This window comes from Eleutherodactylus coqui, chromosome 3 (genome assembly GCF_035609145.1).
Source record: "Eleutherodactylus coqui strain aEleCoq1 chromosome 3, aEleCoq1.hap1, whole genome shotgun sequence".
NCBI lineage: Eukaryota > Metazoa > Chordata > Amphibia > Anura > Eleutherodactylidae > Eleutherodactylus > Eleutherodactylus coqui.
This window is the reverse complement of record NC_089839.1, coordinates 302,347,525-302,367,352: the sequence shown is the minus strand read 5'-3', so window position 1 is coordinate 302,367,352 and position 19,828 is coordinate 302,347,525. Positions and strand designations below refer to the sequence as shown.

Sequence of the window (19,828 nt, the reverse complement as noted above, 5' to 3'; positions counted from 1 at the left end):
CTGTTGCTAAGAATTAGGTCCAAGATAGCAGATCCCCTTGTTTTCTCTTCTGGAAGATAAAGTTGTCAGCAAGAGCGGATAAGAATTTGTTGGATCCATTACTTTTACCTGAGAGAGATTCCCAACAAATGCCTGGATTGGTAAAATCTCCCATAATCACTATGTTGTGCTTTTTTGAGAGCTTGGCCATCTGATGTAGAAAGGGTTCATCCATATCTTCTGCTTGTTCAGGCGGCCTATAGTAAATGCCTACAATGGTGTCCTTTCTGTTGTTCTCTCCTTGTATTCTTACCAAAACAGTTTCTACAGAACTCCCAGCTCTGAAGCCTGAATCTTTGTGGAGATGAATGTTTTCCTAACATACAATGTAACACCTCCTCCCCTTTTATTAGGTCTGTTTCTTCTAAATAAGTTGTATCCTTCAAGCCTTGTATTCCAATCATGTGTATCATTCCACCAAGTTTCCGTGATGCCGATGACATCATATTTCTCTTCCTGTGTTAGGAGCTCCAATTCTCCTTGTTTGTTTCCCATGCTCTGTGCATTTGTGTAGAAACATGTTAGTTTGTGATCGGTGTCTCTTGCTCCTCTACTTTCCTTCTAAATTTTTTATCTTTGTTCTTCCTTTCCACTTCTAATAGCAAGGTTCTCAAATGTATTAATTAGCTGTATATTTTTGCCTTTCACTTCCCTTCCCATATTGTTCTAGTTTAAAGCTCTCCTAATGAGTGAATCAAGGCGCCCACCAAATATATGCTTACCTGTTTTTGTAAGGTGCAACCCGTCTCTAGAAAGCAGTCCCTCATATAGGTAATTCACTCCATGGTCTAGAAATCCAAATCTTTGCTGACGGCACCATCGACGAAGCCAGTTGTTCCCCTCTAGAATCCTCTTCCATCTTCTTATTCCATGGCCATCCACTGGGAGGATGGATGAGAAGACCCCCTGTGCTCCTAGTTCCTTCACCTTCTTTCCGAGGTCTTCAAAGTCTCTGCAGATAGTTGCAAGGTCCTATTTTGCAATATAATTTGTCCCTACATGTATTAGTAGTAATGGGTGGTGTTCTGTAGGACTGAAGAGTCTTGACAGTCTATCAGACACACCTTTGATTTGTGCTCCTGGAGGGCAGCACACCTCTCATGAGGTGTAAGGTCTGCAGACAGCGGCCTCTGTTCCTCTCAATAGGGAATTTATTTATTTAACAGAGGGGAATCCTCTGTTCAGGATCATTTTCAGTTTCTACATAGACCATCTCCAGCCCTGTATTATACAAACAACTCATTGATAAGAATGGCCACTATGTAAGACTTCATTATACCTGTCAGGGTGCTGCAGGGAAAATGAACCTTTACTGCCAAATCTCCTCACAGATCACAGTTGATTGCTGGGGGGGTCGCAGCAGGAGGACACTTTGTAGTCAGCTTATTGTCAATGGACCCTTCTAACAAGTAGGGATTTCCAAAGTGCAGAAACTATAGGCTGCTGAAACCACTAGGGATCGCCAAGGAAAGTAGGGGGTAATTATTATTTTTTCTGTGGCAGGTGAAATGTTGCGTTTTATGGGGCCCATTTATGGGCTACTATGGACAGATGAGGCATTAACAAAATTGTTAATTTGACATTTAATGCGTTATGATAACTTAACCCCTTAGTGACCAAGCCTGTTTGCGCCTTAATGACCAGGCCAAATTTTGGAAGTCTGACGTGTCACTTTAACATAGAATAGATCCGTAAAGGTTTTGCATATCTAAGTGATTCTGACATTGTTATTTCGCCACATGTTGTACTTTATTTAGGTGGTAAAAATAGACCAATAGAATTTGTGTATATTTATTAAAAGAGCCAAAATTGGGAAAATTTTGAAAAAATTATTGTTTTTTCACATTTTGAATTGTAATATATCAAATATGTTTCAAACATACTGTACAAAGCTTTGCTAAGATATATATTTCCATCTATTTACTTTATTCTGGAAGCACATTTGAAAAACTTTTATGTTTTTTTTAACCATTTAGGAGACGTACAAATACAACATTACTTTTCAACATTTTGAGGAACACTTTGTTTTCCTACACCAAGCCAAGATTGCAAAGACTCATGGGTGCCAGAATGATAGATACCACCACAAATGACGCCATTTTAAAAACTACACCCCTTAATGTATCCAGTAAGGAAGTCAGGAGTATTTCAAGCCCACAGTTCTTTTTCACAAATTAATTCAATTTAGAGGAAAAAAAGTAAAATGTCATATTTTTGCAAATATGTCACTTTAAAGACATATTTTTTTCCTATAGTTTACATGAAAATGAGGATTTACACCTCAAAATGGATCCCCCTGTTTTTCCTGTGTTCAGAGACATACATATTGTGGCCCTAATCTTATGTCTGGATGCACAACGGGGCCAAAACTGAAAGGAGTAGTCAGTGTCTCTCAGAACAGAAATTTTGCTTGAAGTCCTTTTAGGCCCCATTGCCCACTTGTAGAGCTCTTGAGCGCCCAAAACCATAGAAAACCCCCACAAATGACCCCATTTTGAAAACTAGACCCCTTAACAAATTCATCTAGGGGTGTACTATGTATTTTGATCCCACAATTTTAGAATGAATTCAAGCAAAACAAAAGGAAACATTTTTTTGTACAGCACACACATGAATGAGGACTTTCACCCCAAAATCGATACCGCTGTTTCTCCCGTGTTCATAGACCCATTGTGGCCCTAATCTTATGTCTGGATGCACAACGGGGCCCAAAATGAAAGGAGTAGTCGTGGCTTTTAGAACATAAATTTTGCTTGAAGGCCTTTTAGGCCCCAGAGCACACTTGTAGAGTTCTTGAGCGGCCAAAACCAAAGAGAACCCCCACAAATGACCCCATTTTAAAAACAAGACACCTTAACGCGTTCACCTAGGGGTGTACTGTGTATTGTAACCCTATTATTTTTGAATAAATCGAAGCAAAGCAGTAGGAAAAAAGTTACGATTTTCATTTTTTTGGCAATTGTGTCAATTTAAATACAGTTTATTTTTGTACAGCACACAAATGAATGAAGACTTTCACCCCAAAATGGATACCCCTGTTTGTCCCGTGTTCAGAAACATACCCAATGTGGCCCTAATCTGCTTACAGGACACATGGCTAGGCCTATAATGGAAGGAGCACCCGTTGGATTTCAGGGTACAACGGAATAATTTCCAGGCCCCATTGCCCACTTATAGAGCCATTGAGCGGCCAAAACGATAAAGAACTCCCTCAAATGACCCCATTTTGAAAACTAGACCCCTTAACAAATTCATCTAGGGGTGTATTGTGTATTTTTACCCCACAGTATTTGAATAAATCTAAGCAAAGCAGAAGGAAAAAATGACGATTTTCATTTTTTTGGCAATTTTGTCAATTTAAAAACAGGTTTTTTTGTACAGTGTACATAGGAATGAAGACGTTCACCCCAAAATAGATACCCCCGTTTGTCCCGAGTTCAGAAACATTCCCATTGTTGCCATAATCTACTTACAGGACCCATGGCAAGGCCTATAATGGAGGGAACCCCCGTTGGGTTGCAGGGCACAACTGAATAAATTCCAGGCCTCATTACTCACTTGTACGGAATAAAAATTGACTCCCTAAAAATATCCCCCCCCCCCCTCCGCGCCCTTTTCGGCGTTCCCCAAATCTTAGATAAAAGTAATAATGTGAACTGTGTGGTATTTTCGAAGACAGGGGTAGTTACGGAGGCTGGTTGGGAAGGGGACATGGGGCAATAAAACTGGGTATACCTCCTCCTCTTATGCTTTTTGGGGGTCATTTCTTGACCTCAGTGGCGGGTATGGGGTGTAAAAAGTGGCGCTCTGTGAGTCTCCGTAAGCTTGATGAGGTGCGGCGGTCTCACACAGAAGACGCTCAACAAGCTGCTCCTGGAACTGCAGGAAGCCGAGCGTTCCCGGGGCTTCTTGTAAATTTCGGATTACAGGTAGCCGTCTGAATAACGCCCGGCTCACACAGCCGTAGGTGGAATCCGCTTGCGGAGGCCCGCAGCAGATCCCAGCTATGAGCCCATCTGTGACCCTGCGTACGGCCGCGTAATGTACTGCGCATAACTGCCTACTCACACAGACGGTCATTCGCAGTACACTTTTTTTTGCATTTCCCGCACCGTCGCTTAGCGATGACACGGGTACCCGCAGCCCGTATACAATGTAGTTGCGTATGGGCTGCGGGTATATCTGCAACCATGGAGCACAATGGGCTCTTTGTTGCGGATATCCGCAGTAAAATAGAACCTGCTGCGTTCTCTTTTCTGCGAGTGGATTACGCAATTCCGATCCACTAATGTGAGCGGAATTGTGTAATTCAATGCGATTGATCTGCGTAATACCGCGGATCAGACGCATGCGGAATCCGTAATTCCTATCCGGTCATGTGAGACTGACCTATGTTAGATCGCTACTTTTTTATCACGTGACCGTGGACCACTCAACGAGGCCACCAGTCATTGCTCCAAGCACTCAGCGACTGTTGGTCGCCGAGAGCAAGGAGATTTTAAGTTTCCGGGGCTCCCTGACTCCTGCGCATGTGCCCGGCATTTTACCAGCGGTCGCATGTGCAGAATCCGGGAAGGTTCACGGAGGAGGATCGCGTAGGGGTTCAAATACGGAGGCCTCCGGTAAAAAGTTTAATCTCCTCTCACCGATCGCATCAGTGACGGGAGATGAAACTTGAAATTTTTTTTAAACTTTTACGTGATCGCCATTATCCATTGGATAACCGCGAACACGTGATCAGGAACCGCTCACCGCGGCCCCGCGTGAAATCTCCAGGCTCTTGGCTCAGTTTTGTAGCCAGGATCAAGGAGAATTTAAATTATCCTGGCAATCCACAGCTTTTGCGCATGCGTCTGCCATTTTGGCGACGGGCGTGCGTGCAGAAGCTGGGGTAAGGTCCGCGGATAAATCCGGGGGCCTTATGTACGTACTTTCATCCTCCCTCACGGATATGATCCGTGCGGGGAGATGAAATGTAAGCTTTTAAAATTTTTTTTTTTACTTTTTTTTGCTTTAAATGATCACGGTTATCCATTGGATAACAGTGATCCTCTTCCCGGTGAAATCTCTCTGCTCCTGGCTACATATGACAGCCAGGAGCAGAGGGATTTTGATTTTCCCGGGGCCTGAGCCCCTCTGTGCATGTGCCCGATTATTGACAACGGGCGTGCATGCGCAGAAGGGGACTTCAGGTCCAGGAACACCGGGACATCGCGGAGGACCCGAGGTGAGTATTTTCCCCTCCCCTCTTGGATCCGATCCAGGAGGGGAGGTGAAACTTGTACTTTTTAAAAACTTTTTCGTGATGGATAGCGGCTTTTTCGTCCAATGGATAGCGGCGATCATGGGCCCAGGGACCGCTCACCGTGGTCCAAGGTAACATCTCCTGGTTCCTGGCTACCTTTAGGAGCTGGGAGATTTTAAATTTGCCGGGGCTCCCGGCCTTCTGCGCATGCGCGTGACGTCATTCGGCTCGCGCGCTTGCGCAGAAGAGCGGCGACGGGTCCCAAAGGACCCTCTCACCGCAGAACACCTCGTTTTGGGGTTGTGTTGATGTTGTACGGTATCTTCTCTGCACGATACCGCTTTAGCTTTCATTTGTGGATTGCACGGTGGACTGTGTTCACAGAAAAAGATTTCTGGAAGTATTCCTGAGCCTATGCAGTGATTTGCATTACAGAATCAAGCCGGTTTTTAATGCGGTGCCGCCTGAGGGCCTGTAGATCTCCAGCATCCAATATTGACCATTGGCCTTGTCACTTGTGCACATGAGTTTCTCTAGATTCTCTGATGTTTGGGGTGATATTATGTACTGTAGATGGTGCGATATTCAAAGTCTTCACCGTTTTATATTAAGGAACTTTTTCCTGAAGTTGTTCTACAATTTTTACAGGCAGTTTTTTACAGACTGGTGAACCTCCGACCATCTTTCCTTCTGAGAGACTCTGCCTCTCTAACATGCTCTTTTTACATACAATCCTGTGACTTAGGCTGGTTTCACATGGCCGAGAAACTCGCGCAAGATTTGCACGTTGCGAGACGCACAAATCTTGCATGAATATCAACCGCATTCTTTTAAATAGTCATATACATGAGCAACAAGCTGCATGTCGTCTCTTTTCATCTTGCTCGGAACGCATCACCCATAGTTTTCAATGATACAGTAAAACACATCGCACAAGCCCATTGAAAACACGTTTTGTGTGTTGCAAATGCACAAAGGTCGCCCGTGTGTAAGTAGCTTCAGTTGTACCACTTACTTTCCTAGCCTTTTTTTTAACCTTGTCCCAACTTTTGTGAGATGCTGCCATTAATTTCTAAATGAGTTCATCTTTAAATGGAATGGAAAAATGTCTCCCTTCCCCCTTCTGATATGTTCTGTTGTGAATAAAATATGCTTATAGATGATTTCCGAATCATTGTATCCTTGCTTCTTTACATTTATTTACAATTTCCAGAGTCCCACCTTTTTTGAATCGGGGTTGTACAATGTACTACAATGTTGCTGCTCAAGGTAGATGTCTTGTGGAGTCCAGAGACGTGCATTGCATACTTACCTGGCTACCTATTCTCACACTACCACCCATAGAAGTCGGCGTGCAGACTGCATAGGCCTCCTCTCTGCAGACCGTGCGCGCACATATACATTGTTCTCTATGGCAGTGCACATGCACAACCTGCAGAGGTGAGTCTGTGTGCCGACTTCCATGGGTGACAGCGTGGTAACTGGGCACCAGCTAAGTATGCACAACACATCACCGGACTCCTCTGGATCTGTCTTATGAGCACCATAACTTAGTTTTTTCATCCAGGTTTTGATGTTCGATCTCTGCAAGACGCCCCAAAACAAATGTGAACGACAAAGCCTATCTGTGGCAGCTGGACGTGATCAGTGTATAAACACAACAAAGAAAGTTTCCATTCACTGACAGCAATATACTGGAAAGTAGCTGTAATGCTGCACACTCTGCAACATAGTCACAAAGCCTCCTAATTCTCAATTGCTGCAGGTATCTGGGGGCAGTGAAGCCCCGTCGCAGGGGATGGGGACCCTACCCCACAGATATTCTTGCAGAAATAATGAGTCAGTCGCTGCGCTAGAACGCGGATAATTACTGTGCGGGCGGCGGGGAAGGCTGGGACTTGCAGTGGTCATCTCTACTCCATCAGCATACAAATGTCTGGCTGCCTTAGATGTTGCAGCTTGGAGGATGAGCGCCTGCTGCATGCCTTGCCCATTAGATAGCATTATCTCTGCAGAATGCCAATTCCTATCTCTTTGTGTTGTGCGGGCCTCTCACATACGGGATTTTAATAACCGTCAAGCTGTGCTATGAATCCATAATCAGAGCTGAAAAGCCGAGCAGCCAGCAGGACCCGACGCCGCCATTATTACCGCTTTCAGAAACAGAGCAGACGAGATTCTGGGCAGATTTTTGTGACAGATTAGAAGGATGTGAATGGAAATGAGGAATTGTTTCTTCTTTCTGCAGCGTTCCCCATAAGTGAGAGGTCTGGAGGGCTCCGCGGCGTGTACAAGAGCAGAACAATGGGGGCCGCCGCGTCACTAACAGACTCCAGAGACAGTGTGGGGGGGACATAGATGAGATTATATACAACACCTTACTGAAAGATCACCCAGAGAAAGGCAAACCCCCCCCGAATCAGGGGAACCAACCAATCTAGTGATGAGAACCGATCCCTGAATCACCCCAATCTACAGAAAGTAAATTGTAATAATTTTGACCAATGAACCTTTTGAACTTAATATCTATCTCCTATCTATCTATCTATCTCATATCTATCTATCTATCTATCTATCTATCTATCTATCTATCTATCTATCTCCTATCTATCTCATATCTATCTATCTCCTATCTATCTATCTATCTCCTATCTATCTATCTATCTATCTATCTATCTATCCATCTATCTATCTATCTATCTATCTATCTATCCATCTATCTATCTCATATCTATCTATCTATCTATCTCCTATCTATCTATCTCATATCTATCTATCTATCTATCTATCTATCTATCTCATATCTATCTATCCATCTCATATCCATCTATCCCATATCTATCTATCTATCTCATATCTCTCTATCTATCTAATATCTATCTATTGATCTATCTCATATCTATCTCTTACTCTCTCTCATATCTATCTATCTATCATATCTATCTCTCTATCTATCTAATATCTATCTATCTATCTATCTATCCCATATCTATCTATCTATCTATCTCCTATCTATCTATCTATCTATCTATCTCATATCTATCTCCTATCTATCTATCTCATATCTATCTATCTATCTATCTATCTATCTATCTCATATCTATCTATCCATCTCATATCCATCTATCCCATATCTATCTATCTCATATCTCTCTATCTATCTAATATCTATCTATTGATCTATCTCATATCTATCTCTTACTCTCTCTCATATCTATCTATCTATCATATCTATCTCTCTATCTATCTAATATCTATCTATCTATCTATCCCATATCTATCTATCTCATATCTATCTCTCTCTCATATCTATCTATGTATCTATCTCTCACTCTCTCTCTCATATCTATCTCATATATATCTATCTATCTCTCATATCTATCTCTCTCTCTCTCATATCTCTCTATCTATCTAATATCTATCTATCCCATATCTATCTATCTCATATCTATCTCTCTATCTATCTCATATCTATCTATCCCATATCTATCTCTCTATCTATCTCATATCTATCTATCCCATATCTCTCTATCTATCTAATATCTATCTATCTATCTCATATCTATCTATCTCATATCTATCTATCTCTCACTCTCTCTCTCATATCTATCTCATATATATCTATCTATCATATCTATCTCTCTATCTATCTAATATCTATCTATCTATCAAATATCTATCTATCTCATATCTATCTCTCTATCTATCTCTCTATCTATCTATCTCATATCTCTCTATCTATCTAATATCTATCTATCCCATATCTATCTTTCTATCTATCTCATATCTATCTATCTCTCACTCTCTTCCATATCTATCTATCTCATATCTCTCTATCTATCTAATATCTATCTATCCCATATTTATCTATCCCATATCTATCTATCTATCTATCTCATATTTATCTCTCACTCTCTCTCCTATCTATCTCATATGTATCTATCTATTTATCTATCTCATATCTATCTATCTCATATCTATCTATCTATCTCATATCTCTCTATCTATCTAATATCTATCTATCCCATATCTATCTATCTTATATCTATCTCTCTATCTATCTCATATCTCTCTATCTATCTAATATCTATCTATCCCATATCAATCTCTCTATCTATCTCATATCTATCTATCTCTCACTCTCTTCCATATCTATCTACCTCATATCTCTCTATCTATCTAATATCTATCTATCCCATATTTATCTATCCCATATCTATCTATCTATCTCATATTTATCTCTCACTCTCTCTCTCTTATCTATCTATCTATCTCATATCTACCTATCTCTCACTCTCTCTCATATCTATCTCATAGCTATCTCTCATATCTATCTATCTCATATCTATCTCTCTATCTATCTCATATCTCTCTATCCATCTAATATCTATCTATCCCATATCTATCTTTCTATCTATCTCATATCTATCTATCTCTCACTCTCTTCCATATCTATCTATCTCATATCTCTCTATCTATCTAATATCTATCTATCCCATATTTATCTATCCCATATCTATCTATCTATTTCATATTTATCTCTCACTCTCTCCTATCTATCTCATATCTACCTATCTCTCACTCTCTCTCATATCTATCTATCTCTCATATCTATCTATCTATCTATCTCATATGTATCTATCTATTTATCTATCTCATATCTATCTATCTATCTCATATCTCTCTATCTATCTAATATCTATCTATCCCATATCTATCTATCTCTCACTCTCTTCCATATCTATCTAATATCTATCTATCCCATATCTATCTATCTATCTCATATTTATCTCTCACTCTCTCTCTCTTATCTTTCTATCTATCTCATATCTACCTATCTCTCACTCTCTCTCATATCTATCTCATATCTATCTATCTATCTATCTATCTATCTATCTCATATCTATCTATCTATCTCATATCTATCTATCTAGCTCATATTTATCTATCTATCTATCTCATATTTATCTATCCATCTAATATCTGTCTATCTATCTCATATCTATCATCTATCTAATATCTATCATCTATCTATCTCATATCTATCTCAAATCTATATATCTATCTCATATCTATCTCTCTCTCTACCTCATATCTCTCTATACCATATCTCTCTATCTATCTATCTATCTATCTATCTATCTATCTATGTCTTGTGGAGCTACATAAATTAAATCCTCCTCCTCCTGGCTCTGTCTCCTCCCCTCTGATGTTCTAAGGCGTCCATTAGTGCCTCCGCAATACAATTGCTTAGTTCTGCTGCTGTATTTATGTTATGAGTTTGGTTCAGGTGTTGTATTTATGTACTGAGGTTGTTTTTGCTGTATCTATGTTTTTGAAGCTTGGTTTTGGTGCTGTATTTATAATTATAAATTAATAATTGCTCAAATGACCGATTTTGGGCAACTGCTGGCCTGTGTACACACGGCCACCAACATGGTACTGAGCAAGAAGCCGCTCAGCTGTCGCTTGTTGTTTTGTTTTAGCTCACTGAAATGGAACGACTGCTGAGCGGCTTCTCACTCAGTATGAACAGGAGTCACTGAATCTATGAGCGACTGCCTGTTTACAGTGAATGGAGGCGAACGGGCCAGCACAATTTCCTGCCCGCTCCGTCTCCATTTACTTTAACTACTATCGGTCCGGTGCGTTTCACACTGTCGGCTGTCGGATACTTATGTGCCCGACAGTTGTACCGTGTGAAAATACCTTCATATCTATCTACCTGTAAATGTTCTTTCTAATAAAACATCCAGAACGGTTTGTGATTTCTGGGAATTTTTTGCTTTCTCTGAGGCTCTCATAGAATGTATTGAATGTTTTTGGCAAGTTCTGCAAACTCCTAAATATGCAGATGGCCTTTCGTGAAACGCCACTTCAGCTGCCCATCTCACTATGTCAAACTGTTTGGCAGCAGGAAAAGCACAAAATCAGCATGTTAGTAGTGAGAATTATACAGGCCGTGTACAGGCTGATTTCCCCCTTTGTTACGGTATAGGATGAGGACGGCGGCTGTTTTCCGGTACGCGACTTGGCGACTTAAAAATCCATGATTCTTAATCCCTGGTTCTGGGCACAGGGGCCAATTGTATAGATGTTTTGGCACCAATTTCTTGCTTTCTATGCAATTGTTTAATTGCTTCTCCACCCACTCAAAGCTAAAAATATAAGTCATGCGGGATTACACTCCTACTGAAAACTACTCGCTACCCTTTAGATTGCAAGCTCCTCTGGCCAGGAACCTCTCAACTATTATATATCATCACAGGCGTAATGTCGACGGGCAAAAGAAGAATTAAAATCCGCACCCCATAGGGATGCATTGACCACCCGCGGGTAGATAAATACCCGCAGATCGTCAATAAAAGTGATTTTAAAAAAAATGGAGCATGAAAAAATCTGGACCATGCTCCATTTTCGTGCGGGTCTCCCGCGGGGACGGCTCCCGCGGGCTTCTATTGAAGCCTATGGAAGCCATCCAGATCCGCGGGAGACAAAAATCAGATTTTACTCACCCGCTCCGTTTCTTCTCTTCGCCGCGGCGCCATCTTCTCTCAGTCGCGGCCGGATCATTTTGCTTCGGGCCGGCGCATGCGCGGGGCACGTCACCGACGTCATCCTGCGCATCCGCCGGGCCGAAGAAAGAAGATCCGGCCGCGACGCAGAGAAGATGACGCGGCAGCGAAGTAAGGATCCGGAGCGTGCGAGAGGTGAGTTAATTCTGATTTATTCTTATTTTCAGCGCTCATGTCCGCGGGGCAGGAGGGACCCGCTGCAGATTCTCCATGGAGAATCGGTAGCGGGCCTGATTTTCCCCGTGGACATGAGGCCTAAGGCGTCATGTCCACGGGGAAAAGAAGAATTAAAATCCGCAGCGGATCACCCGCACGCGGATCCGCACCCCATAGGAATGCATTGACCACCCGCGGGTAGATAAATACCCGCGGATGGTATTTAAAAGTGAATAAAAAATTTCTGGAGCATGAAAAAAAATGGACATGCTCCATTTTAGTGCGGATCACACGTGCGGGAGCTCATAGAGCACATAGCTCAATTGATCTCCCGCATGAAAAATAAAAGACAATTACAGTGCATCCGCAGCCCAAATCCACGTTACAAATCCGCAGCGGATCTGATTTTCCCCGTGGACATGAGGCCTTAGTGCTCTTTTACACAGGAAGGAATATTGTGTTATCTAAATCCATGCTAAAAATCACAGGTCTAAATGTGGGTTTCCAGGCAGAATTCTGCCATTTTAATTTCCACATCAAAATCTGCATGTTAGACATTCAGATTTTGGTGCAGATGTTTCTGCTCAGCGGAATATTCCGCACCGTCTTGTGGAATTTTTCATTCCCAAGTGAAAGAGTCCTTAAAAAGATAATCTAGTTTGGACAGCACATTTAATGGCCTCTTTACCTTGCTGCCTTGATAAGTTAAATGGGCTGCTGAAAAATAACCATTATGGTCCTTGAAGGGACTGGAATACCCAGAGAGGCTATCAAAATTGGGACTATGTACTCTAGAAAAAAGAAGGCTAATAGGCGACCAAATAACTATGTAAAAATACATGAGGGGACAATACAAGGATCTCTCCCATGATCTGTTTATACCCAGGACTGCGACGGTAACAAGAGGGCATCCGCTACGCTTAGAAGAATGCAGGTTTCATCACCAACATAGAAAAGGGTTCTTTACTGTTAGAGCAGTGAGACTGTGGAACTCTCTGCCGGAGGAAGTGGTGATGGCAAAATCCATAGAGGAGTTTAAAAGGGGACTTGATGTCTTTCTGGAGAGGAAGGATATTATAGGATATAAATCTTAGGTTAATTGTTAATCCGGGTATACAGACAGGTAGGAACTATTAGGGATTGATCCAGGGATTAGTCTGATTGCTATTAGGGAGTCGGGAAGGAATTTTTTCCCCAAAAGGGCTAATTGGCTTCTGCTCTTGGGGTTTTTTTGCCTTCCTATGGATCAACAAAAAAGGAGGCTAAACAGGCTGGACTAGATGGACATTGTCTTCATTTAGCCTTACGAACTATGTTACTATGTTTAAAGGGGTTGTCCAAATTTAGACTATTTATGGCATATCCTCCGAGTCATAAATACTCTCATTGTCAAAATCCGCCCCCTAGAAGAAGTTGTCATTTTGCTGTAAACCTGTCCTGACGTTCCATCTCAGGCAGATATACAAATGATATGAGTTGTGATGATTAGGTCCTGATGATGAAAGGTCTTGTCATCTAATCACCACAACTAAGGTTCCCCCCTTGGCCTATAAGAGGCTCTTGGAGGCTCCTTGTGTGTAGTGACCTCTTCTTCAGCTTGTAGAGCTTGTTGGCCACTAGACGCCTCTACGACACAGAGAAGAGATTTCACCCTGTTACCAGAGTCTGAGAGGGGTGCATTATTGGGATGTGAGAAGCTGGATGGTTGTAGTGATGAATTGTCCCCCACCGGCCGTTCTGATCAGACTGTTGGGACCGGTGGATGTGTGAGGGCACACAAGGTGACCGGGCTCAGAACACCCCGACAGACCACCAGGAGAGAGGAGCATCTGACCAGACTGTTAGGAGGTTTTGGGACCGTGGATGTGTGAGGGCACACAAGGTGACCGGGCTCAGGACGCCCCCGACAGACCACCAGTAGAGCGGCGCATCCGATCATCCAATGAGTACCAGCAGCTCCAACTGTTTCATTGTCCGCCATCCAGAGACAGGTGGCGCCATCGTTACACCCCTGTGTCTGTTGGAACCATTTCCAGGCGCTTGGCTGAAGCGTATTTGGTCTCCTGGCCCCCATTACATGTACGGCCTTAGACTCCCACGGTCGCCTCTGTTTGCAGTGGTGTCGTGAAAGATGAAACTGGACGCTACGGACTGAAACCGGGTTGTCTTCAGCAAAACTTCTGAGACCAAGCCATCCACAGGAGGCAAGTGCATGTCCTGTTGTACTAACTACCACCCTGCCAGGATGTAAATGTTGGACTTGTGGTGTTAAGGAGTTAAAGGTGCACCCTCTGTGAGCCTTTTTATAGGCCTCAGATAGAACCACTTTTAAGGCCTACAATTTCAAGACCGTTCATCAACTCACACCGCAACTCTAACCCTATACATATCTGCCCGAGACGGATCTGCATGCCGAGTTATACAGCGAAACGACAACTTCTTCAAGGGACGGGATTGTTTTGACAAAGAGTGTAGATTGTCCAGTTTATTGTCTTCTTGCCTCGTTCCTTCCTTCACAGGAATAACTACCTATTGAATTAATTGGCTGTTAAGTGTCTATTGAAGTAATTATACTGCTGTGGGATTAATGTATAATACCTCGTTATTCATACGGCGGAATCATAAAACAGTGGAACATTATTTATCATTTCTCGCTCTGTTTACTTAATCTCGTTTGCAAGGATCAATCATGGATCTCTCTTTGAATCTATCTTCAGATTTGAGCTCACTCGTTTCACATGTCAATCATATCGATGTCTTATGTGTTCAGTAGGCGCACGATGAACAGTCTGTTTATCAAATACTATATCAGCGATTTTCGAGAAAAAACGGACACGGCTGGAATAAACGGATGTGATATTTGCATTTAGCATATAGACATCTACAAGGATGAAATATTATCAGTCCATCTGCTGTAGACCGCTGTTGGATATGACATTTGTAGCGATGCTTTTCTATGTCTTACCTCGTGTGTCTTAATGTTAATGTAACCGTCGTGGTACGTGAGAGGGCGATGGCGCCATGTGACCGGAGCCGGGACGCACTGCGCACTTGTCTGCCCAAAACAGGAAAGCAGCTTCAGAAAATTAACTTCATTGATGAGACGGAGGACGACCAGGAACAGGAAGACAGACACGGAGCTGAGGGCGAGCACCGGGACCCTCTGAAACAAAAGAGAAACGTTAGCCCCTAGGAAGAAAAATACACCGGCAACTAATCCAACAAGCTGCGTTCTGTGGCGTCCATTTTTAAAGGGTCACTAATCTAAGCAGCACGCGGACAGAGCTGCGGATACATATGAGTCACAACTATGTATCTAACTGTTTCTGGAGGCGCTCAGCACTCTTAACCCCTTAGGGCCGCAACTCAGTTTGGTACTTAAGGACACAACAATATTTGGCCGATTTTCATCTCCACCTTTCAAAAGCCGTAATTTTTTATTTCAGCGCCAACATGGCAGTACGGCGGCTCATCAGTTGCACCATGAGCTGTAGTTTTTAATAATACTATTTTGGGGTACTTATAACGTATAATTTCTGTTACATTTTGTGGGGCACGGGGTGAAATAATACACCAATTCTGCTTTGATTCTTGTTTTGTCTTTTATGGTGTTCATATGCGGCTTGAATGACACAATAACTTTTTTCTGCGGGTCGTAACAATTATGACAACACAAAAACTTAATGCTTTCTTTCGGGTTTTCCACTTTTGCACAATGAAGACGCTTTAAAAAAAACAACAAAAACTATACTTATTGCATGGCTGCATGTAAAGACCCAGAGCGTTTTTGTTTTTCCTTGGACGGAGCTGCGTAGGGGTTTGTTTATTGCATGACGAGCTATTTTGGTAGCATTTTGGGGCAGGTAGAACTTTTTTTTCACTTTTACGGCATACTTTTCAAAGGCAAAATGAACAAAAAAAAGCATTTTGGTTGTTTTGTTTTTCTTTACCATTTTTGCGGGATAACAATGTGTATAATATATTACATGGGCTGTTATGGATGCAGCAATACCAAGCTTTTTTTTTTTGTGGAAATTCTGAAAAAGGGAGTTTTTATTCTTTTTTACTTGTATATTCTTATTTGTTATGTCTTTGTAGGGCACTTGAAGCTGCTTATGCTCGATAAGGATCTATGAGGTCGAAAAGTCGTATGTGAAGGAGAAAAAAATAAGTTTTGCTTTTTTATTTGCAGGCACCATGATCTTTCAGATTATACACTGCAGTACTTCTGTAAGGCAGTGTATTATCTTTTTAACAGAAAAGACACTTCAGACGGGTGCAATCTGTAGCAAAAAATGCAGGACTAATCCTGGCTGTCCACAGAAGGTATTATGCCCTGATAATCAAAAAAGGGTGATCGCCCTGAAAAGGGTGGCACTCTCCCTTTCAATGACGGGTCTTCTAGACAGGGAATGTGCGGTTGCCCCACTTTTAATCATAGAATCATAGAGAGTTGGAAGGGACCTCCGGGATCATCGGGTCCAACCCCCTGCTCAGTGTAGGATCACTAAATCATCCCAGACAGATGTTTGTCCAAGAGAACAAGGCACTGCCGAGAGTTGAACTCAGGATCTCATGTTTACTAGGCAGGTGCTTTAACCAACTAAGCCACAGCGCCCGAGAGGAGCGCACCCGGTCCTTTGATTGCACCCATCTAAAGCGTAGAAGGTCCTTAGACAAGTTGGTATAGCGGGCTTGGGAGGCTGGTAAGACGCCTCCATGTTGTCTTATCTTTTATAGGCTATAGATGATTGTCTCTTACATTAGACATCGTCTGTGCAGACCAATATAACTGTCTGATGCGTTCAGACACTTGTCTGTGTGACTGTGAGGTCGAGTTATCATATCATTATTAGGATTGTATCCATCACTTATTTTAATTGGAGCGATTAAAAGTTATGTTTTCATTATTGTAATATCACCCTTTCCTGCCTTTTCTATATTTTGCCGGTATTTTCTAGAGCCCATCCTTTACTTATTGAGTCCTCTGTTATTCTAGCATTTATGTATTATCTCTTTATTATTACAATATCATCTATCGTAGACCCGGGGGCCATTGTTAGGTCTCCTGTTGCCATGGCAACCTATGGACCCTCTGTGTTTGGATGGCAGAAGGACGAAGACGTCACAGAGGAAGCTCGGTCCCTCTTAACCGCTAATGAAGTGACAGCGAGTTCTAAGGATCTGCTATCGCCAATGAAATATGATGACAAAGTGGTCAAATTGAGCCGAATTACCGTCTAATGACAGGTGAAACAAAGGAATAAAAATGGGGACCTTTGTTCGAATGTCTTCCATTGCTGATTACCTGAAGGAGTAGTCCGGTTACCGTCCCTTTTCAACAGGACCGCAAGTGCGAAAATAATTTAAAAAAAGATACGTCCCCTTCCGCGGCCAACGGGATCCAGCGCTGCAGTCCTAGCGGGTGTTGCGTCAGATGATGTCACAGTAAATCACATGACAACTACAGCCAATGAGAGGCAGCAGCGTCACATTCTTAAACTTCTAGCATCATGGCTCTCAGGATGTGAGCGCCGATGGCAGGAGAACGGGCAGTGACGCTGCTGCCTCACCTGATTTTACCACCTGCAGTGTTATTTGGAAAACCCCAGACTTTGACAGAAATTATAACCACACCATAGGCAACATTGCAAAATGAAAACTACTGATCTCATAGAGAAAAAAAAGTCTCTTTCACATAGTATCAGAAAGAAAAAATTTAAGCCGACTCTTGTTTATAATTAAGCTTGAAAAGTGGTAACTTTTATAATGTTTGTAAAGAATGACATATCTGATGCATTGCTGTGAAGCTCCTGGAGGTCTTCGGGAGCTGACAATTCCCCAGAATAGCGACGACCACTAGTATAATACATGCTACAATTATCAGGTTTGTATCATCTTTTGGGTAGAAGCTACAGTGGCCCACATTTTCTTCGGCGGACAATGACAGATTTTTATCACCCTTCGGGCAAAGTTGTCAGGCTCGCTTTGGAACCAGAAAAGTTCACGATGTACCAATAAACTTAGCTTAAAAAGTTGTGCCGGACCTCCAATTTTTAGCTTTTATGATCACGTAGTTCCAAATTTAATAGTACTTAAAAAATGCCATTTTATTCACTATTGTGCGCACTTGCAGAACCCCCCGAAACAGGGAGCGTAACTCAGGAACCATTAATGTAGGAACCTACAACTTTAAGAAATTACTTTCGGGTAGCATGGCGGTGTAATACACAGATTTTGAACAAAATCTGAGATATGAAGGACTTTTTCTTCTTTTAGACCACTTGACATGGAATGACTCTATAAGAGAAGCGGAGGAAGATTTTTTTCTGTATAAATTTGGTTTATTTATTACATTAAATTTGAAATAGAAAAATTGAAGAAAATGTGAATTTTATACTATTTCTGCCCATTCTTCTCCATACAAAAACGACATGCTCCAGATTGAAAAAAATGGCACAAACCTACAGGCGTAATAACATGAGAGGTTATTTGCCAAACTTCTCTATTTAGTTATTGAACCAGCATGTATCTGCGCCTTGAGGTTCGTAGACCTGTTTTTCACTACTTGTTGGTGACGCACGTCTGAACGCTGACGGTATGTCCTTAGAAGAAGGCTTGGCATCAGCAAGTACTGAGGATGAGGTCTATGAACCTCGAAGCGCATATACATGCTGGTTCAATAAATAAATACAGAAGTTTGGCAAATAACCAACTCATGTAGTTATGCCTGTAGGTTGCGCCATATACCACCCAAAATTTTTCTTTCTAATATGGAGCATGCGGTTTAAATGTTGATCCAGTTTGGTATAATGGGAATTAGGAACCCTTTCCCTTCACTTCTATAAGAATCTCTAGCCTAATACTCTCTAAAAAGAGGGCATCATTCCATGTTGCCATTTTTCTACTGGGGTCGCTCCACTATTTTTTTTACTATTATGCACATCTCTAAAGAAAAAGTTAAATTAAAAGATACCAGTCCTGTCCTGGTACCGTAAGGAAACCTAATCTATGCCACAAGAATATAGGAATCAAATAAAATAAATTAACCCTTAGGGCGCCCACCCACTGGCGTTTTTTTTCCCTGCGAAATTCGCAGCATTTTTTTCTCTGCAGGGGTCTATGGGACTTGTAATGTTAAAATCGCGATCGCGCAAAATCGCCAGTGGGTGGGCGCCCTTAGAATGTATTGTTTTGAAAATATGACATTTTGATGTGGATATCAAGGGTCTTGGTCACTAAGAGGTCTATCGGGCGGCGGGGGGGGGGGGGGGGGGTAGATGTGTATCCATACTTCCTGTGTGATACTACAATTAAGGTCCTTCTACATGGAATGATTTTTTTTTCGGTGCTCATTTACCCAGACTTTACAAGGCCCTTTCAGACTCTTAGGCCGTCTCTAACTAGTCTGAAATGGCTGATAACATTGATCAACAGCATAGCAAGTGGAGACAAGATAAAGGGTGAAACATTTTAATGTCCAGTTTTTCCCAAGGAACATATCCAGATGATGGAAGTCTTGCCAGTTTTTCAAGTAGCTGAGTCTTTTTAACGGATTTAAAAGAGTAGAAGAATGTCTAGTTCATAATACCAGCATGTTATCCATGATTCATGCAGAAGACTGCGAGTCTTGGAATAGATGGATATACTATCTGGTTCTTACATGACCTTTTTGTTAGAAATAGGCCCCACAAATTAGCTGATCACAATTGATTCGCTGCTCTAAACCACAGTGATGAGCTGCAATCTGCAGGGAAATTGGACAATAAGTATTCGATTCCCCTGCAGCTCTCCCTCAGGGGAATTAAGGCTC

The 19,828-nt window shown here is 42.0% G+C and overlaps 1 protein-coding gene across 2 annotated transcripts in view; it reads right to left on the bottom strand.

Moving 5' to 3' along the window:
- The window catches only part of ST6GALNAC3 (ST6 N-acetylgalactosaminide alpha-2,6-sialyltransferase 3), a 256,129-nt gene that overhangs the window by 150,882 nt on the left and 85,419 nt on the right, over positions 1-19,828 (bottom strand). For both annotated transcript variants that reach the window (XM_066597804.1, XM_066597803.1), the window contains exon 2: positions 14,981-15,178. In XM_066597804.1, the coding sequence (XP_066453901.1) occupies positions 14,981-15,178 (198 nt within the window). The remainder of the gene's footprint in view (positions 1-14,980; positions 15,179-19,828) is intronic.